Source organism: Fukomys damarensis, unplaced genomic scaffold (assembly GCF_012274545.1).
Source record: "Fukomys damarensis isolate Sample0158 unplaced genomic scaffold, DMR_v1.0_HiC HiC_scaffold_21, whole genome shotgun sequence".
Lineage (NCBI taxonomy): Eukaryota > Metazoa > Chordata > Mammalia > Rodentia > Bathyergidae > Fukomys > Fukomys damarensis.
The window spans coordinates 5,528,119-5,549,933 of record NW_022900933.1 but is presented as its reverse complement, the minus strand read 5'-3'; the positions used below and the strand labels follow the sequence as shown (position 1 = coordinate 5,549,933).

Here is a 21,815-nt window from a genome sequence, read left to right as displayed (position 1 = left end):
ATGTAATTGTGAGTCTTGAGATAACAGGATTCAAATGTACTTTAAGACTAATTAAAATGTAAGCAATAGCTAAAAGTGTGTTTTCCTCTTTCAAAACATGTCTGATTTCACAGAAGGAGGATTAGTTATATAAATAAAGCAATTAGTCTAATAACACTTTCTTTCAGGAGCCAAAGAACACTGCATTTTCTACCCAGTAGTTGCATTTGGCTGTTGAGCAAACAAAACGACCTTCTCTTTTCATTCAATTTCAGACCTTAGACAAAAGGCTGACAGAATTAGCAGGTGATGCTGCCAAGCCCGGAGGGAAGGAAACTGAGCCCAGGACTTGCTCACTGGTGTCCCAGGGAGGCATTCCCGAGTGGGAAGAAGGCATTTTACGGTTCCAAAGAGAGACCCGGGGAGAAGGGCAGAGAAAGAGCACAAGACGCAGAGCAGTGTGTGGGCCGCTGCCACAAAGGCTCAAAGACACCCAGCCTGACAGCTGCCCAGGGCCACAACAGGCTCCCTGTGTGCCTGCCCAGGCCTTAGTGAAGTCACCCACCGACCCTGTCTTTTCCTGCCCTTGAAAGTGGGTAGACACAGACCTGCGCTAACAGCACCTCCAGCTTGGGGCAGCCATGCCAGAGCGGGGAGCTGGGTGTGTGAATGAAAAATAAGAAGGCCTAGGAGAGAGACCCAACAGGCTATGACCTGCTGTCAGCAAGTCACCTTCCACAGAAGGCTGAGGCAGGCGTGCACACCCAAAGTGATGCTGAGGCCAGTTCAGTGGGCGGTACGGGGCTCGGCAGACAGAAAGGACGCACACATGGGGCTTTGTGGACAGCTCTGGGGAAGGAAAGGGTAATCTTCTCAAGGTCAGGCTCTCAGACAGAACAGTGCTACTGTGTGAACTTTGAACGAGCTAAAAGGAGCTCAGACTGGATCCTGATGGAACTGGTAATGTGCAAATCTATGGAAATGGATCATGCTGTCGGGCATCTAGACTGGTCTTGGAAGGAGGCAGCTAAGGGAATAGAGTGCAGAGGGTGAGAAAAGAAGGTGCAGGTCTTGTAAATGTTACAACTTAAGAAATAGCAGCTATTTCTATAGTATATGTATGTTCAATACTCTGTGTTGCACCTAGCGTTGATTTAAATGTTTCTAATTCATCCTATATAATCCCGGGAGCAACCGTGATGAATTTTCACACTGTTGAGGTTACGAAACTAAGGAACAGACCCATGTATAACTTGTCTAGGCCTGCAGTTCTGGGAGCAGTCGAGCAGGGATTTGAATACAGGCCCATCAGACTGAAGCCATTGTTTTGGTCACTATGCTTTGCCTCTCCTTGAGGGTCCCAGCCTTCTCATTTGGATTCTGGATGAAAGAGCACCACGAGTAAGACTCAGGGTGTGACGAAGCCTGGCCCAACATCAGGACCGACTTCCTCAAGAGGGAATTCACAGCATTCCGCGGGCTTCCCCGTTCTCTCCTTCCAGAATGTGACTTTCTTCTTCCTCTATTCTGTGGCAGGAGAAGCAGCTGAGATATTTATGCAGCACAGGTGTTAAGGGGACGGGAAGTAATGCTCTTAGGAAGGACCCAAGGAAGTGCTGCAGCTGGCACCTAACTTTACTTCAAGAAGAAGAGAATCAATGCTTTGGCGAAGACAGAAGGACACGTTAATGTTTTCAAGGGTCTGAAGAGCTTCCGGCCTCAAGACGGATCCGGCAGCTCCGAGCGGCAGAAGCAAGCTCAGGGGGTAGAAGTTAAAGAAGGCGCATCGTGAGGAAAGAGAAAACAAAGGAAGTTTAAAAACAATATGTAATGGTGTCCCGTGACGGGAGGGGCCTTCCTGAAGAAACCCGATTCTATGGGAAGTGTCTAAAGCTGACAGGGTCCGTCCAGCATCAGGTGCAAGGCCAGGTCGGGGCCCTCCACAGCCTGTGCCAGTCACAGGAGTGCAGTCTTGGCCTCTCGTTCTTCTGTTCTTGAATTTGTCACGAAAGATCTGCAAGAAAACAAGCTGACATTTCGAAGATGACAGCGGCACCTTCAGCTACAGATGCCACATAGTCTTTGGGTGTGAAGCGGACTTTTCTTCATAAAAAACAAAATGGAGCTTTCTCAAGCCAGTCTCCCCAAGCTGGCTGTCGCAGCAGCAGGCGTGTGAATGTGAGGGTGCACTTTACCTGGCACATTAGAACCTCTGTGATGTATCTCAGCAGATGTACCAGCCAGTGCGCTTTATTGGCTCCTAACAGAACTCAGGGCAGTGTGTGCCGTGTACTCTTCCTGTTCCCATGCCGGGACAGGACCCGTGCCCGACTCACAGCTGGCTGTATTTTCCATACTGTCTTTGACTGGGACCCAACAGTCTTTCCATGGACATCGACTCTGTCCCTTTTCAGGGCACCTGTGCCTATGCTGGCACCTTTGTTAGCCACCACGGTATTCTTCCTGGTGAGCGAGTCTCAGGCAGCCCTGATTGCTGGGCAGGTTCCACAGCTCTTCAATCTCTTCCAAGTGTCAAAGGGAAAGGAGGCTCTTCTTGCCGCCACTGCCCCACATGCCCATGCTACCAAAATGACTTCTGTCTAGCTGCCAGCTTTCAAAGTGGCTAAAGCAAAGAAGCAAGTGCTAGAGAAGGGTTCTATGGAGGCACAAGGTACAAAGTCCTTTACTCCCCACCCCATTAAAAGCCCAGGCGAATACCTTTCCTTAATCGGCATACAAATTACCTTTGGTGTCTAAACCAAACCTAATGATCAACTGCTAAAAATTATCGATCTTCAATAGTTGGCCAGGAAACTTAAAAAAAGCAAAAGTGTATCGCTTCTGTTTACAAGAGTTTTTTCCAAATGAAACAGCCCTTCCAATCCACAGTTAGCAAATCTCCACACAGAAAGGATTTCCATCCTTTTACAAAACCATTGACATCTGTAGCCTCCTAGCGGAAACAGATTAGAGACAACTGGTATGAATACTCCATTAAAAAATGAGAAAAAAAATCCTTCACAGTGCTGCCTACAAATAAAATTAAGGCATTGAACATAAAACATTAAGTTCTTAGGAAATATAATCTAATGAGGGGAAAAGATGTTAAGAGCAATAACTTCAAAAGGGATATGACAAGAGCCACCAAATAAGGGCTGGGAGATGGCTCAGTGGTACAGTGCTCACTCACCCAGCAAGCACAAGAACCTGGGTTCAATCCCCAGCACCTAGCAAAGGAGAACTGGGCTGAATGTTAACGTCCCTTTCTACTGTAAGACCTTTTGATAATTCTTTTGGATCTTGCATATAACAGTATTTGAGAAACCCGTGCTTCTGACCTGGAGCTGGACCCTCCAGATCCAGATCATTACAGATCCACATTTCCCGCTCCTGCCGGACCTCCACCTGGCTGATCACCTCTCGGCCACTCCCTTGAGCAGTCCAAACTGTACCAGGAGGTCAGAGCAAAGAGGCAGGGTAACGGTGTTCCTCAAATAAGCTGCCTGGCCACATACACAATTTTCCATGGTTCCCCCTCCTCTGTGCACAGAGAAAATCATGGATCTTGAAGACACATCACAGCTGATGATATCTGATCAGTCTGACGATGGAAGAAGCCCGCAGGTACACACACACTTTCTGCAAAGCTTAGGAACAAAAGTGCTTTATAATCTTCTGTAGATACCAAGCTTGCAGTGCCTCCAGAACTGAAAAGAGGTGACTCAGGAGAATGCCCCAAACTCCTTTCAGCACTTATCTAACTGGCTGAGTGTGAGCTCTGAGCCCCCAGACAAAGGTGCCGCCTTCACCGGAGTCAGAGCCAAGCTACGACGGCTCACAGGTACTGGCTCAGCAAAAGTGACATGGGCTTTGCTTTTCCCACTCCAGGACCTTGTAGGATAAGCCCATGTCTTCCATCCTGCAGCCAGGCAGGCAACACTCAGAAGCTCGCACCAATTCTGTATTTTCCTTGGTGTTGTGATTACCAATACTTTAGCATAATTTAGTGACAGCCTAGGAAACACAGTGACATGGTGGTAACAGCAAACATGCAATAGATATTCCAAAAGCAAGAAAAACAAACAAGCCAACTTAAAGGTCAGCAATATGGAAAACCTTTATCTATTTTTACAGAAATGTGTGTATCTTCGTATCTCCTGTTTGCGTTAATTTCTGAGGCTACTGCCAATTTTAATAACCAATTCTCTGAGAGCAGGGGCTGGGGCTTTTTGGAGAATTCACACTGAGTATTTAACAGATATGTTTAAATGAAGAAAAGATAAAAGAGAAGGAAGAAAATAGTCCTATCCATAGTTACTTCTAGTTGTAAAGATCATTGGTTAATGATTTGGGATTTTCAAGTCCAAGTCCCGGAACACAAACAGTGTGTGCTCTAACTACCCCCACCCACGGCACCCGGCTCTTTGGGAAGTGTTATCATGAGCCAAATCCCTTGTCCTCAAGTCGTGGCTACATGAAATTTCTGGATAGCCATACACAAAGAGCTCCGATGTCCCAAATCTTGGGGGTGGTAAAGGTGAAGATGCGAAGGGCGGGTATAGGGAAGTAATACTGGGTTAGGAGTCCGAAGGGGTTGGAGCCAGTCTTGCCGATCACCTGCTCTCACAGTGACGCTGTACAAGGACAACCCACCCCCCAGTTTGGGGGACTCACTAGCATTATTATACGAGGTGCGGTGCCATCTCTATTAGATAGTACGTAAATGGGAGTGTGAACAGCTTCCATAGCTATGCAATAAGAGTAGGACCTTCCATGGCAAAAGAGGGAATTTAAAATCATTTTCTTTTAGATCAAAACAAAACCAAAAGACTATCCATAGACATAAATCCAGGAACAGTTCTGACCTTCTATTTAGAAACAAAATTATCAGGCAATCTCAGGAAGCCATTCAAGATGATTCACCACCCCGGAGACAAAGGAGAAGGGGTACGGCAGCTTAGCTTGGAGATCCTGTCTCTTTCTAACTCTCCAGTGGGACAGGGCTCACCCAGCCAGGCAGGCAGACAAGGACCTCACAGGGTCGTAAGGCCCAGGATGACTCTCCTCTGTTCTCTTTTTCACTTGCTAAAAGTGTTTCTTGGGGCCACACTGAGCTACTGTCTTGGGGGCTGAAGGACACTTCCTGAGAAAGCACGCAGACGCTTCAGAGACTGAAGAAACAAACCATTGGTTAACTTTATCTGTAGCATAAAAGGACCAGGGTGGTGTAGACTCCCAGTCCAGGAACCTAAGGTGCTTGCTTGCACTCAAAAGATGTAAGTGGGATCCACAGGAGAGCTTGTGTATGGCTCATATCCTTGGCTCTTTGTGGATATTTGTATCATGAAACCATTTCCCTTCCCCTGTAAAGGCTGCGCTCGCTTTCTCAATACAGGCTAGCGGTGTTTCTTCATAGACACCTGCTGATCTTGTAGAAGATACCCATTCACATGTTAGTGCATACATTTTTCCTCGTTCTTGAAACTTTCAAATGTATACTAATAAAGAAGACAGTCAAATGGATCCCCAAGGGGACCCCCTACTCAGACTTGATGTGACGGACACACGCAGCATCCTGTTGCACCTGTTCCTTCACTCACCCCAGGACTATTCTGAAAGAAATCCCCCAAATCATTTCATCTGCAAATAACCCCGGTCTGTTGGTCCCCACTCTCTACCACAGCCAGAGCGATCTTTTCGATATGAAGCGGTGACATGATCGTGCGTGCTTGGTCGCAATCGAGCCTTCAGAGACTTACTTGCCCCTTGCACTTCAAACGAAGCTCAAACCTTTTCCTGCGCCTACGAGGACCTTCAGGTTCATGCTCATTTTCTGCAGCCCCTACAACTCAGGATACTCTGAACTCAGGATACTCCAGCCATCCTGCCACTGAGTTAGCTTGAATAGTTTCCCTTCAGATTTTACTCTTAGCTTAAAAGTCATTTCCATGTGGCTGCAGGCGAGGCCGGGTGAGGTGAGGTCCTCTCTGCCCATCATGCTTTTCTTCGTTTCTTATCAAAATTTTTTTGGAACTGGGATCGAACTTGGGACCTTGCACCTTGTACCTTGCAAGGCAGGTGGCACAACAACCACTGAGTTAAATCCCTGGCCTCTCTTATCGAACTTTAATTACAGTAGCACTTTGGTTCATGAACTTAATTCATTCTACGATTCTGGAAATGATGGCCACGTCCATGTTGCTAAGGGAAAGGCGGCTGTAGTTGTGTTTATCACCTGGCATAGAAATCATAAACAAAAACAAAATTTTGCCAAATGCTTCTGCTTGCGAATAACAGCATTCTCGAATCAACGTACTACTGTATATAGTTACGATATAATTACATCTTCTTAAAAATCTGAGGTACTGGGGGTCGAACCCAGGGCCTTGTGCACATTAGACAAGCATTCTATCACTGACCTGTCTGTAGCCACTGTATAATTGCTTCTTTCAAATATCTTCCTTCCTGACACAACTGGACTCTAAATTTTACAAGGCAGGGATCATGCCTATTTTGTTAATCAACTAGGCCTCAGTACTTTGCACAGAACTCGAAAGCAGTAGATTATGTCTACCCCTCACCATGTGTGTGTGCCTGATAAATAAATGAACGGATCTGTGCCTATATGGCTATTTGTTTCCTCCCACCACGTACCTTTCATTTAGACCAAAAGGTCCTAGAAAAACAAAAATACAATTCTTTCAGGAATAAAAATCTAGTGCAGCTTTGATTGCAATTCCGCACTTAAATAAGCTTGATGATGTTACTGGGTTATTCGAGAACAGGTGAGGATGACGACACCTTGTAGCCTGTTGCGAAGTTATGACTCCTGATTTAATAACACTAATAACTCACTCTTCTGGTATGTGTGCCACTCTGAAAATGCTTTCATGCACACTGCCCCATTTGAAGTGGGTCCTGTAGGTGGTTATCACCACTGCTTTACACAGGTGAGGACTAGAAGCCTGTGCCAGAATTAGAGCCAGGCCTTGTGACCCTGAGGCTCGTGTGTGCTTGCTGGGTTCGGAAGTGTGAGGTCACTGGGCCTCAACTTTCCCATCGGCAAGCCAGAGATTTGGACACAAAGTGTTCAAGGGCTTCCAGCTCTGCAGATCTGTATTTATGGTTCTAACAGTCACAGACTTCTGTGAAATTAAGAGCAAAGACAGATAATTAGACTCGTCCCTACTGTTTTTAGGACTATGTAAAACACCATCCAGTAATTCAAACTATTTGACATCAGGTACTCTAGAAGTCACCAAATGCCCAGCGTGCCTGAACATAGGTGGACACAAAATTTTGGGAACAGGTCTCAAAATTACATTGGTGGAGAAAACAGTATAACTTGATCTGTCATTGTACAACAAAATAAAAAGCTTGTTGATGTGTCATCTGAACCAACTGCTAACATGGACCCATCCCCCAGCTCTACGCCTGGGTTATCAGGCAGAGAACCAGTCGTTGCTACCTTGTCAGCGCCGCTCCAAAGTCACTGTGGGCCTTGGTTTCTGGATGAACCTGTCCTATAACCGCCAACTTACTTCCCTGGAAGCGAAACCTGCAGACACGTTGCAACTTCACTTGTGTATACAGCAGCTGAAGTCACTCCTTCCCGGCGTCCTCGGGGTCCTCCTCGCTGCGCCAGGTCGTACCCTGCCCATCGCCCACTCTCCTACTCTTCTCTCCCCTAATTAACATCCACTCCAGAGTCCACAGTGATAACCTCCAACCTTCCCCCGAGTCCACACCTACGGGATCAGCAGTCTACGCCTCTCCTCAAACGTCTCCTGGACCCGTCAGGGCTCACCTGCCCCACGCTCGTCTCTCGCTCTCTGCACCCGGCACTCATGTTAACCGAGCTCCTTGGAACGCACATCACTTTCTGTTTCTGAGGCTTTGCCTGAGTATTTTCTCTGCCTACAAAAAACTACTCACCCTCGTCCACTTCGGTGATCCTCCTTCTCCCTTAAAACTCAGCCTGAATGCCACTTCCCTTGTCCGGTCCTGATGTTACCTTTCCTGTTCTCGCCTCCAGGGAAAGGCCCTGAAAAATCATTCTTCCTTGGCAGTACACTAAACATTTGTTTACCTGTCCTGCTCCCTACTAAGCTGCAAGCAACAGAAGAGCTTCTCACATTTGCATTCCCAGCATGTGGCACAAGCCAAGCAAAGGAAGCTATCTGACAAGTATCTGTTGGATTGAGCTGGAGGTGGCTTGTTTGCCTTGAACATTAGCTTCTCCTTTCGTGATCACTAATGCTCCTCTCAAGTCAACAGAATGAAACTACTGCAACATTATTCAAATGCACAGTCTTTAACGCTATAATTGATTTATCATCTTACTATATTAAAGTTAAATAGCTGATGTTATCCAGGTCAGCTATGGACAACGCGGGTAAGATCCTCTACCAGAAATTTAAAACTTCATGGCACATATTAGCCCTTCTCTATCATTTTTTTATGGGTAAAACTATAAAACTCATGTTCTTGGTCTCCTCAGTCTAAAAACCCTACTGAATATATAAATAAATTGTTCTTATGAAAATTTACTAGAGAGGAAACATTTGGTATTATGTTTTTATTTCTATTTGAGAGTAATGCTTTCTCAGTTTCAGGACAGCGTTGCCTTCCGAGCCTCTAAGTCTCAAGTTATGAGCTATGATCCGCTTTGGCAATACTTGCTTAAGAAGGATTTCCATGGTTATTTTTCTTTTGGCGGTGTGGAGAATTTTCAGTGACAATCATAACTTCAGTGTCAGTAGAGAGGCAAGAATACAAGATATCCTCAAAATGGTATAGATTATAAGAATTGCAATTTCTAGTGAGATAAGTCTTTCCACAAGATCGCTAATATTTACCATATTTAACCTTGTGTTTCAAGTCACCAGAAAGGACACAACGTTAGGAAGATTAATTGAAAAAACAAATTGAGGGTAGTATCTATGGGATAAAATTCCACAAAAATCCCATTGATAGGATCCAGTGGAGAACCGGTTGTCCCTATTTTTCCACTAAAGAATGGAGTTTTAATTTCTTTCTCTACTGATTTGCATATAGTAGGTGACAGTGATTTTTTTTAAAAAACTAAATGTGGTAATAGAACTGACCCAAATCACATATCCTTTACTATTTTCAACCTATAGGCATCAAAGGCATGTTTCTGCCTCACTTCAAAGTAAGCAGAATGCCTCAAACTCATACCAAAAAGATTGCTTCACCCCGACTCTTTACCATATCCCATGTAAATCCCAGGTCGGCACCTGCTACACAGTGGCCAGAGAGATCTACAGAAGTCTGGAAAACTTCCTTCTTCCTCTTGCAGCCCTGAAGGAAAGTCCCATTTGTCCTGGGCGTTGGACATCGCTGAGAGGAACACAGCTGCTACCGTGAAAAAGTGACAATGGCTCACTGGCCCCCTGGTGTGACTCGACTATAGGTAATGGGAGCATCTCTTCACCTACACACAAGCTGCCAGTGCTAGAAATACTTAACTTCCGACAAGCAAGATTATCAACCGATACTGCATTTGGCCTAGAAATCACTGTTGCATAAGAAAAGAAAACAGCCCAGGGGAACTATAGCTGTTTGATTCTTTAGATTGAAATACAAATTTTAGGCCTCATGCCAGAAGGTATACAGAAGAGACAGAAGAAGCTCCTAAAACAAAATTGGTTTGCACTAGGTTCAGAAGCTGGCCGGAGAAGCCAAACTTACAGACTTTAGGATCCCGGTAGCATCCTCATGGAGCCAGGTGGGGTAGACCACTTCGTCATTCAGGATGGCTTCAAAGAGGTCGTCTTCGTTCTCAGCCTCGAAGGGCGCATGGCCGCACAGCATCTCATAGAGCAGCACACCCATGGCCCACCAATCCACTGCGGGCCCGTACAGCATCTCCTGGAGGATCTGAGCCAAGGGGATGACAGGGTGAGAAAGGCATGTGCACCTGAGGTAAACCAAGGCATTCTTTGTGAAGAAGGACAGTAACAGATCAGGAAATATCAAAGCGAAAAGGAAGATAAAAACATGTGAAAAGTCTCCTGGGCTGGCACGCTTGCTTCCTTCCACTTCCACAGCAGTCTGTTTTCAGACCACTCAGTGCGCCCTCTCTTCTAGGCAATCCAACATGGGTGGCTCTAGGCCAGGCTGATACAAAACAGAGCGGACTTGGGAAATACAGACATGCAGAGGGAATGGGAATCCATGCATATGGGAATGATTCGAGAGATCTTTAGATCCGTTCAATGGATCTGCTAAATGAGTGCAAAGACAAAAACAGCTATGTACACAATACACTTTGTTCTCATTTACAGCCAAAACCTAAGGTAACTGCTACAAGCTGTGCTAAAAAGTTTTTGTTTTTTTTAATTCAAACTTGTATTTACAGGAACCTTGGATATTTTCAATCCTATGCACTCAATGAGCCATATGAGACTGGAGGCACTGGCTTTCAATACCACCCCAAAGCTACGGCATACAAAAACAGACGCCAGCATTTCTGGTCAGTTTACTGCAGAGCTCAGATTTCAACAGCTCCACCGAGCAGATGCACTAACCTCTGGGGCGATGTAGTCAGGGGTGCCACAGAAGGTGGCCGTGGTGACGCCATTACAGATCCCCTCCTTGCACATTCCGAAGTCTGCCAGTTTACAGTGACCTTCGTGGTCCAACAGCACATTGTCCAGTTTCAGATCCCTGAAAGAAAGTGACAGCAGCATGGGTCAGGAAGGCAGTCCCCAGATCACCCACTGGAAGAACTGGCTGGGACGGGTGATCGGGCCATAGGGCAGCCACCCAGGCTCTGCACACACCGTCAGAAGAAGTGGACATCTCTGGGATCACTGCATCAGAAATCAAGATCCCATCTCAGAACCGGCCTAGACCGTGGGTCACTGCGAATGGGTAACCACACTGAAATATGCAGACCACCCTTCAGAAACGGAAGCAGCACGTCACCTTTCTAGGCTTGGCATGCACCTCCCTCCCATAAGAAATCAGCCAGCCCTTTCCTCAGCTTCTCTCTAGCGCCCATTTCTGCCGATCAGGGTGCATGCGGTGAGCACTCAGAGCACGCAGTGGCTGCGTGCCAGGCATGTGACAGACGTCAACAGAGCTGTGAACTCCGTGGGATCAGAGAACTCTGGTCACCCCTGGGCCTAACGTGGTGTACTCAGCAAACGCTAGCTTCACACATGCGCGCGCACACACACACAGAGCAGGGGACCAACTGCTGTATAATTCAAGTGGCACAATGAAAATACAAATCAAACACTGTGAGAAGAACACACGGGAACAATCCCTTCCATGGGAAGACAGAAACCGAAATAGAGCCAGGTCTGAAGAAAGGAGCGGGTCTCCCAGGCAGGGCAGGGGCAGAAAGGCGCAGACTGGTGGGCAGAGCAGGTGTCCAGAGGCAGTGGGGGAGGCTGTGCTAAAGGGCCATGGGGCACTCTGGGCTGGGAAGAAGCCCAGGGCTAGGAGGAAAGCGAGGTCCTTTACATTGGGAAGGGTCTGAATGCCACACCAGGGAATTTAATATTAAGCAAAAGAGAAACTCTGTAAGGAAGTAAGTTTCCAGGAAAAGATCAGCTAGAGGTAGCTGAAATAGTCCAGGGGGGTGCTGAGACCTGAATCAGGCAGTGACAAATGGAATGGAAAGCCGGGCTCAGGGAGGGGAGAGGAAGCAGGGCTTCTGGGACACTATCAGTCACAAGGCTTGGAAGCCACTCTGGGCGACCAAGGAGAAGCAGCAGCAAGACAGCTCCTGGGTCTGCCTTTCAGCTGACAGCGCATGGGGATGTGGGCGATTATTAAAAGGGAACTGAGGAATCAGAACAGGGTTTTCAAAGTGTCCTCTGTGCCCAGGAGGCCAAGAGCGTGTGCAGAGCCCAGGACAAAAGTACTTTCCTCCCCTCTCCCACTACTCAGAGCAGACCCCCTGGAAGGAAGAGAATTCCAGCAAACGTGCCTGGTAAAAATCCCTCTGTACGTAAGAACACAGCTATACATTGACAAAACTGTGCGCAGGTAAAAGGCTACAAGTCCTCCAAAACCACTGCCTGCGTGGCACAGGCTACTCGCACCTGGCTCCTTTCCAGCCTGCTCCAGAGTAAGGCAAGTCACCATGCTGCAGACCACACCAGCCGACAGTCCAGGTTGACCAAAGAGTGGCCCAACCTAGTGGGGGTGGCTATGCCTCCTTCCCCAGGAACTTAACCATACTGCCTCTCAAGGGAAGGGGGACACTCGGTAACCTGGGGATCCACCTGCCCAGGCCTGGGGCTGCCTGTGGCTTCGGGGCTGGGGGAGACAGGGTCCCCCTCCCTGTGGCGTCTTTATGGTGCTGACTGCTTGCTAGGCCTCGCTGAGTTCTCACAGAGGACCGAGTTCTGCTTCCTAACCCAGTCTGAGAAAGGCCATTGGCCTGAGGGGCCCCAGGGGAGGCTTCTCTCTGTCCAGCGTAGATCACCTTGTGCAGAGGGAGGGAGGTGAGGACAGAAGTGGCGTGACCAGTTTCCATGCCATGCCCATGACTTGCTCCAGCCGGGCCATGCAGGTCTCACAGATAGTGGTCACGGGAAAGCACCCAAGAACGAAAACAAAGCTCTGCTTCCCAGGAATGCCCAACACCTGTGGTGCACAAGCAGGCAGCACTCCCTCAGCACAGACCTTCCCTGCACCTTTCTGGCTTTGGCAGCAGCCTCCTGGAACTGGGGTCATGAGATCAAGGTCACCCACCTCCCCAAGCAGGCTTCACAGCCCCAAATCAGATCTGGCCCGATACCCCAAAATTAGATTCCACCCCGTTCCACGCCAATGTCTCCTGTCCACACATCCCAGCCCACTGCTGTCAGCGGCCTGCAGGCTGTGGACACTGCTTCCTCCTCGTGCCCTTCACCTGCCACGCTGTGAACCCAAGGTATTCGGGCCACATGGCGTCAGATTTGCAGGAATATTGGTATGTATGGGGACAGACGTGGTGTGGCCACGCCACAGGAGAGAGGCCACCGCTGGCCACGCGGATTCTTAACTGCTCTTCCACAAGTGGCTTCTGATTCAGGAGGCTCTTTAGTGCCTGGTCACCTGGCTCCCATGGATCAAATGCCAAATATCAGTGAGTGGCAGCTGCCTGAAGCCAAATGTGACAGTCTGGCTCGAGACAGGAAGGCCATGGGGACTGAGTCTCTAAGGCTGGCTCGATGGACACCAAATGCCAGCACAGCAGCCCGGGCCGGTGTGGATCTGAGTACAAAGCACTCTCACCCACCTTTCCAAACAAGGTCACTGAGTTTCTGGATTCTCCCGAAGCTGTTACACCTGCTGACATCTCAAAAAGGAGCTTCTTGGACAATAGAAACAAGTACTAACAGAGACCCACAACGGTCTGAAGAACTGATCCGTGATTGCTCGGAAGAGGCTGTGACTAACAGGCCAGGCGAGAGGTCTGATTGCTCCTTACTCAGCTGCTGCTGGGAGAGCAGGAGTCTCTCAGGAGGGGAAAGTGCTTCGTAATCAGTCTGTTAGTCACAGTCCCTCTGCACAGAGAAGGCTCAGAGCACAGCTCTCAGGAGACACACCTGAGCAGCCCAGGGTTGTGACTCATCCTGGTCACAAGATGCCTCAGGGCACAAAGGCGGGTTAGACACCCCAAAGTTGACTTTTCGGTCTAATCTTAGGCATTTCAGAACTGTACGAGCCCTGAGGGAAATAGCCTAGTGGGTTTCACAGGTGGTACAAAAATCTCACAGTGGGATCCCGAGAGGATTCAGTGAAGAGTGTAGCACAGCAGCTCCGCTCTCCGCTGGAGTGGCTGCACCTCCACCTCCAGGCAGACAGACCTCTCAGACAGCGGCCGTGCACTGGCCTCCAGAACAGGCTGTATGCACCTGTCTGCCCCTCAGCAGGAGCTGAGCCTCCCCACTTCCTAGCGAAGGTACAGACCGGAGAGAGAGGTAGAATGGCTTAAGACAGACACCGCTGGAGCTGCCTGGGCAGTCCAGAGCGTGTCTAATTTTTAAGGGAAGGAAGTCCCATAAAACTCACCAGGACCCTTGTTCCAAAGTCATTAAGCTTACAAATAGCAATTTGTTTTATGCCTTCAAAATAGCTACCAGAGGGAAAAGAAGACTCCTGAAATGGAAGTTTAAATTCTCCTCTTTAGTGAAGCTGGAGAGGGGAAACTGACTTAGGAGGTACAATATAGGGCAAAGAGGACCAAGTGATCCTCCTCCTCCTGGCTTGTGTCTAAGTGAAAAAGCCAAACGCAGAGAGTGTTAATCCAGCAAGTGCAAAGGTCACTGAGCCATGCACAGCCACGGTCAGCTTCCACACAAAAGGCAAGTCATACCTTTACTAAAAGAAAAAGGAAAAGCAAAAAGCAAAAACCAAAAGTCGCCTTCTGACTCCTGACTTTAACTTGAAATGTGCAGGGATCAGATTTTGGCTTTGGAGCACCTCAGCCTCCTATGCCGAAGTGTAAGTCAGCAGCCAAATGTAAGAAGACTACACAATGCTGATTACAAGTTCACACAGGGCAGAGGCTCAGATCCTCAAATGTCCAAAACACAATTCTGGGCTCACCCGTCATTAGCTCACTGAGCACTGGTATTTAATAGCGAACGCTTTTGCCAGGCAAGCACAGAAGGGCAGACAGAGTCATTTTACCCTCTCTGTTCTCCTGAAAGGTACATTGTTCTTGCTGGCTAATCAAGGTTACTTAAAATGCCCACAGCAGTTTCAGAGAGAATTGTCAAGAGGATGAAGACAAAGAAGATTCAGAAATTGGATTCATTCTGTTTCCATGCTGAGTTGTCCTGACAGTAATAAAACAGAACGGCCTGAATCTTTCTGTTCAGATCGCTGGAATGAATCAGTCATCCCCTCCAAAAGAAAGAGAGGCAAGTGAGTCGCAGAGAGCCAGATAAGAATGAATTTAGGAAGATGCTCACATTCAATAACTTTTTAATGCATTTTCTGTCCTTACATCGTGGAAAGTTTCAAACACAGACAAAAGTATAGAAAGTAATGTGCAACTCCCAACCTGATCACACAGCATCGGTAGCTCAGAATAAGCTCAATCTTGTTTCCCCTGCTTCTCCTCGCTCCCTTCCTGACCCATCTTTTTGCAGATTATTTGGAAGGAGTCTAGAAGATGAAACCATCTCATCTATAAATATCTTATCTGAATCTAAAGTACAGTGATTTTAAAAAATAAAACCCAACCTTGATACAAGTTATCATAAAACAGTATACAATTGTTGGTGCACTGCTTTTTGTCTGCTGCACGTGTGTGTGTGTGTGTGTTCAGGGAACCAGCAGAAAGGTTTTGGGGATAGTAGTAATAGTGTCTTCAGTAGCTACCATATATTAGATGTTTGCCAAATTCTACGTGCTTTGTCCATTTTATCTTATCCTCAAAATTAACCTTTTGAAGTTAAGGTCTCCTCCAAGATCATTCAGCGAGCCAGGAGTAAGTAACATCAGGGTTCAAACTCAGTTCTGCTGACGTCCAGGGCTTGGGCCCATAACCCAGGTCCTCCAGCACACTCTCTTCTGCATGGTAGAATCACTGGCAATCCTCTTGGTAAACTGTTTCCTGAGAGGGCTTTACTCAGTGGGACAAGAACCATGGGAGAACCAATAAATATCCCGAAGACACAAAGGATGTTTTACATACATCACTGTGAAAAGCGTAACCCAAATTCTGTCAAAAAACTTAAAACAAACTCCTTTCCCCTTCATTTGTGCATAGCATGAAGGTAGTAGCACTGAGCAAGAGGCAGATGAAGCAGGGTCCAATGAGGATTTCAATCTTTAGTCCAAGAGCAGAGAGAAACTGTTGCAAGCCTTACACAGAAGAGCAGTGGGATGAGATTTCTGACTCTGCGGGTTTCCAGCTTCAGTATGGAAACTGGATTGGAGGAGCTGGGAGTGAATGTAAGAAAATCAGTGGAGAAGCTCCTGGAATGTCAAAAAAAGTAGTGGTAGCTTAGATTAGGGTGGGGGCGGTAAGGTACATAGGACTGGATGGATCAAGAGCTACTGGGGTGGGGGGAAGAAATGAGATTTCATAATGGAAAGACACAAAGATAAAGAGAAGGGTGTGTCACAGGTTCTGGCTCCTGGAATTTGGAACACACTAAGCTACACTTTGGACATGTTAAGTGGAGAGGTTAATGGGCAGCTGAATACATACGGCTAGAAGTCAGAGGCAAGGATGGGTTGGAGATAGAAATTTAAGTTATTACCTGGGTAGGGATAAGTTCACCTGAGGAGAGACAGAAATGAAAAGGGGAAGACCTGGGCTCAAGCTGTGGGAAGAGCATCTTCTGAGCAGACGACCCCTGGCCGTTTCTACACTGAGGCCACAAACCTGGGTGACAAGGGACACCCCACGTGGAGGGAGAGCTGAGGGCTCAGCAGTCCCGGGCCCATTCTCTGCCTCTGCGCAGGCCACGAATGGTTGTTACAGCGTAACAGGACCGGAAAAGGCTGCCCCTTCACACTGCTAACTCCCTAGAGATTCTAGATTCAACCCTCCATCTGGCCACACCACACGTTTGTGAATGTAAGCCTCTGCATTTTATTATACCAAGATGTTTGTTGCTCAATCATACGTGAGAAAAAAAAAAAACCTTTAGAAACAAGTAGTATTTTTAATTAAATATTCAATCATTCCTGGAAAATTATGGAGAAAATGACGATGCATTCTTATTCTTGTCATCTTTTCTCTTCCATGCTCCATTAAAGTGATATTAATAACTGGGTTTTTTTTTTACTTAGAAAATGCCTTGGCCTTTATTTTTACATGCTATACATCAGCCTCATTCTTGATGATAGTAACATACAATTCTATCATCAAGATGCACCAGCTGGCTGTGGTGGTGCACACCTGTAATCCCAGCACTCAGGAGGCTGAGGCAGGAGGATCACTGTGAGTTCGACACCAGCCTGGGCTACCTAGTGAGTTCCAGGTCAGTCTCAACTACATAGTGAGACCCTAGTCTCAAAAAACAAAACAAAACAAAACAAAAAGATGCACCAGTTTAGTTAGTTCCCCTTCCCTGAACTTTAATGTTTTGAATTTTTTTCATCTTCAAGCAATGCAGCTATGGATTACTATTTGCACACCTGTAGATTATTTGGGACCAAAAATTTTTAATGGAAATGCTGTGTCAATGGCCATAAATATCTAAGTATATATGTATCCATTTTCAGACCAGAGTTGTTTTTCAGATGTTCCCTACACATTAGAGAGAGCAGTCATTTGGTGATACTGGTGGTGAATACGACTGCCCGGACTGTTTCAATCTTGTTTACAGTAAACTTTCCCATTTCCATGTCGTCCAATCGAGGAGGAGGTTTTCATTTACGCCTCCTGGGTTCCAGGACTTATTCACCGCTGATATGTTTGTAAGTGAAAGAACAAGAGACAAAGTTGCATTTTCTCTTAATTGCACTGCAGTTGTAAGGGAGGGAGATAAAAGATAAGGAGGCAAGATGAAAGGGAAAAGGGAGAGAGGCCGAGAAAGAGAAGTTAGGAGTCCACTTCCCAGGGACTGATACGCTCATGGACGATTTTCACTTTTTCTTATTTTTAAATTTCTTTGTAGGAATCATGTATTATTGGGATAACCAGGAACAAATCGTTAAAATACATGTTTATATATTTTGGCTTTAAGGCTTTAAGGCCTTAAGGAAGATGTTTAAGGAAATGACCCATTGGCAGGAATGATAAGAATTTCATCTGGAATTAAGGAATGTTGAAAAAAATCAGCTTGCTTGTTTAAAGAATCTGCATATTTGTGAACTCAGAATTCTGAATCTGCCGCCCTCGCTCACTGTTCTAGCACACTGAAATTAGCTAGCGCCTACTATATACATAATTGTTGCAGATGGTATTTATATTTTCAGTAGGCCCACAGTGTTTGACATCCCGGGTGACAAAGAACACACCAAAAGTGTGTTCTCTGACTGCAGGCAAACAGGAAGAAACCGGTGTCACCAACATCTGCAGCACACAAGTCACACTTCTTCTTAGGATCACCAACTAAATGAGCCCTCAGGTTGACAGTGGAGACTTCGAATTTTTTTTTTTTTTTTTTAAATCACTCTACATTGCCTTCCATCAGCCTCTACCAGGAGGGCTGAGATTCCCTGGCTGAAGCAGCACAAATTTACTTCGTAGCTCCTTACAGTACTTGTATTTTGTGCTTGCCAAGAAGGCCTCTCACCGACACCACTCGCCAAGATGCTTCTTCCGTGACACCTGGCAGCATCCGGCTTGCAGATGCGCTCAGCAAAGACAGAGGGCTTCACACAGACACCTGGCGATGACGGGCCTGCGGGTGGGGGCAGAGCTACCCCACAATGGGCCTGGTGCAGACAACACAGCTGGGGTTCGGGAGCTGATAGCACACTTGGACTTGCTAGTGCAGAGGGGATAAACTGGTAAGTCAGTGTTTCCCGACTCCCCCGACACAGACAGCCAAGTAGAGCTGACCCACAGGAAACCACCTGCTTGGGTGGTTTTGCTTCCTGGCTGCAGAAAGCCAACAAAGAAATGGAGGTTCTTTCACGGCCAGTCCTTCAAGGTCAAGAGCACACAGGACGGAACTGTAAGTGATTCTGAAAGCCTGCAAGCTGGGGACAGGGCCCTCTCACTGGCTGGCAGGTACAGGACTATGACAGGAAGAATGATTCCATGGAGATGGACTCAGAAGTTTTTCTCCTGTTTAACAATAAATAAGGTATTTATCAGAATTAGAGGTGGCTGTGGGATGGGGATGCGCAGGCCCCACAGAGTAGATGGCTCTTAACAAGCTGATGCTAACAGATCTGAAATTAAGAAATGCTGTTGTTAGGTGACAAATGCTGTGGCTTTCCTCCTCAGCAAGATAAGCCACACAACAGGGCTGCCGAAAACACAGAAACATCAACTAGGTGTCCTATGAACAAAGCTAGAGATGCAATGTTCAACATGAGCACCATGGTGAATACAAATGGAGCTGGGCTCATCTGCTTCATTACAGTAGCCATTTTACTACCTATGTGTGCCCTAAAACGTCATGTCGTAAATCTAGGAGGAAAGGAACACAGCTTATCTTAGAAAATACATGAAGGGCAGAGTAACTGAGACATGTTTGTCGGCCTACACATGGCTGGCTCCTCTCACAGAAACGCAAGGCTGTTCTTACTAGAGGGGCACTGACCCCGGCAGCACTGAGGCTGCTCTCCTGTAGACGTCCGCCTGACAGGAAACAGTGACGTCCCTGCTCTTCCAGAACTGGGAGTTTTCTTCAGCTTGGGAAAACAAGCAGAGTTTGGGCCGCTTGCTGCCTAGGGGCGTGGCCTTATACAGTGTGAGAGGGATGTGAGCCCTCTGGCCAGGAGGTGCTGGGCAATGTTTTTATGACAGGAAGGAGGAAGTTTATAGGACCAACCTCTGGAGGGGATGTGCAGACTGCTTTTCGCAAGGGGCCCAACACAAATCTTTGCCAGCATCAGCCACGCCTCATGTGATATCGGGAAGGAAGGGAGGCAGCCTTCTGGCTGGAACCCAAACTATGGCCACTTCAGAAGGTCTTGTCTACAGGTGCTGTTGTCCCCGTTAGAGATCTAAACAGGAGGCTCCAAATAACCCCAGATGAACTTGTAGTTCAGAACCATGCCCAGGCCCTTGGAATTAAATACATACCTCACATTTAGTTATAAATTATAGTCAATATTCCTTTGTCTTTTAATTGTGTCTTAAATAAAAAGTTCTATTTACCCTAATCCAATTATAGACTCCCAGGTCAGGCTCGGAACTATTTCTCAGGTCACCTCCAGAGTACAGACTTCAGGCTGAACACAAGACAGCAAATACATTCTTGAGTCTCTTTTTAGGGAACTTTACTGATTTCCTACTAATTCTGGGCTCATAGCAAACTGTTCAAAAGTCAATGAATTTTTTCCTAAGAAATGCCCTTTGGGAGGCCTTATTAATACTTCTTGAACAGTTACTCTGTCCCCAGCACTTGATTTTATATCCCAACAGCCTAGTTTTCCCAAAACAACCATTGAATTATTCATTCTTAAATATTTGAATATTTATGTGTAGGGACATCATCCAAAGAATGTTTCCAATTTTTATCATAATATTCTTCCTAATAAAAGTAACCTATTAAATGTATGAAGTGTGAGTCATCACAACTTCCTAAGATCTTAAAGATCTTAACAGAATCGGCAGATCAGAGGAAAATTTATTTTGGGGCTCGTGTGTCTTATTCTTAGTTTAAAAAGCATCATCGTATTTCTAAGCAAAAGTAGGAGAATGAATAGACCCTGCGAGAAAGGACTAAGGTGCTTCTTCACAATGTGCTGGGCTAGTCCACCCAATGATCATTTTAGTTTGGCCAATTTCCACAGACTCTCAAATTGGTCTATTGAAACATCAAGGTTCCAAGGTGACAGGTTTCCATCCAAATAGTCGCCAATGTCACACTCCATGAGTGACCCGCACAGCATCATCAGAGTCCATCTGTGCATCACAGATGTAATTAAAGACGTTTCACGAATACAAGGTTTAATACAGGGGAACATTGGGCATATCGCTCATGTACTAGGGAACCACAGTCCACGGAATAACTTGGTAGCAAAGCCAGAACGACTAATTCTGGGTACGGTACCTATCCAGATGCCTGGCCCAGAAAGAAGTCCACTGCCACACAGACGGGCAGGCCACGGGGAAATTCCTATCATGCTCTTAGGGAACATAAAGCTCCCATTTACCTCCCTCACCACGCTTCCTCTCCCCGTCTGCAGTTAATCTTGGGGAAGTCACTCAATTACTTTTGTCTGGTTTTTGAGAGGCAAGACAGTGTAAAGTCAGGGGCACAAACTTAGAGTTTGAGTATCGGCTCTGCCAACTACTAGCTGTGTGATCCTGGGCAATTTTCTTAGGCACTATGAGTTACAGAATGTGAACCGCTTAAAATAGCACCTGGAATGCATTAGGTGCTATAGATGCCATAGCTATTACTTCCCCAGCAACAACAGGCAAAACAAAAACAAAAACACAGACAATATCTACATGGCTTAAACTGCTTTCTGGGTAACGAGAGCCAGGAGCCAAGGCAAGTTTGTTACGAAGGCCACAGCACCTCGTCTACTTCAGCCATCTCTGCTAAGACAAAACTCTGTAGCGCTGAGATACAGGAATCAAGATCTCGCTTGGCAACAGCGGCCCAGGGCAGTGCTGTGAGAAAAGTCAGGTTCCAGCTGAAGTTTGCCCAGTTTACCCTGAACTGCCAGATTCCAGCTAGGTCACCACGAGGTGGCTCATTCTTTAGGCGGAGTAAGTTAAAGGAGGATGAAGAAGTCACTGCATCCTGTTGCTATCCCGATACTTCTGTGGCTAGAGAACTTTACCTCCATTCTGGGGAACTGAAATTCTCAAGAAGTAAAACACCAAACAAAATACCCCAGAAGTGGAACAGTATTTGTACTTTACAATGCGATCAACAAAATGCAACTGCATAGACAGTGTCAATTTCTAACCTCTCTCTGCTTAATTCTTTGGGGCAGAACCCAACAGAAGGTACCAGTTTGACATACGGAAACATGCAACAAATCTCAAATCCCACAAGGCCACCTTTGAAGATGATGCCTTCAGTTACTCACTGTGATAACAATGCTGTGATAAATGAGGGTATCTCTGGGCATGTCCAAGTCTCTTAGTTTTTTTAATCACATGTTTTCACAAATAAACAATCAACTCCAAGTGCCAGGTTCACATTTAACAATTTTTATCAATGCCACTGCACTGGTGTTTGATTTTTTTTTTTTTTTTTTTTTTA

The 21,815-nt window shown here is 46.5% G+C and overlaps 1 protein-coding gene across 2 annotated transcripts in view; it reads right to left on the bottom strand.

The window, feature by feature from the left end:
• Positions 1–21,815, bottom strand: part of Prkch (protein kinase C eta) — a 204,188-nt gene that overhangs the window by 8,786 nt on the left and 173,587 nt on the right. The window contains exons 11-13 of one of the 2 annotated variants that reach the window (XM_033766702.1): positions 10,533–10,671; positions 9,694–9,882; positions 8,522–8,726 (exon numbers count right to left, since the gene is read on the bottom strand). In XM_033766702.1, the coding sequence (XP_033622593.1) occupies positions 8,721–8,726; positions 9,694–9,882; positions 10,533–10,671 (334 nt within the window). In that variant the 3' untranslated portion in view covers positions 8,522–8,720. Of the gene's footprint in view, positions 1–8,521; positions 8,727–9,693; positions 9,883–10,532; positions 10,672–21,815 lie in introns of those variants that run through there. The other variant, XM_010605735.1, reaches the window with a different exon arrangement.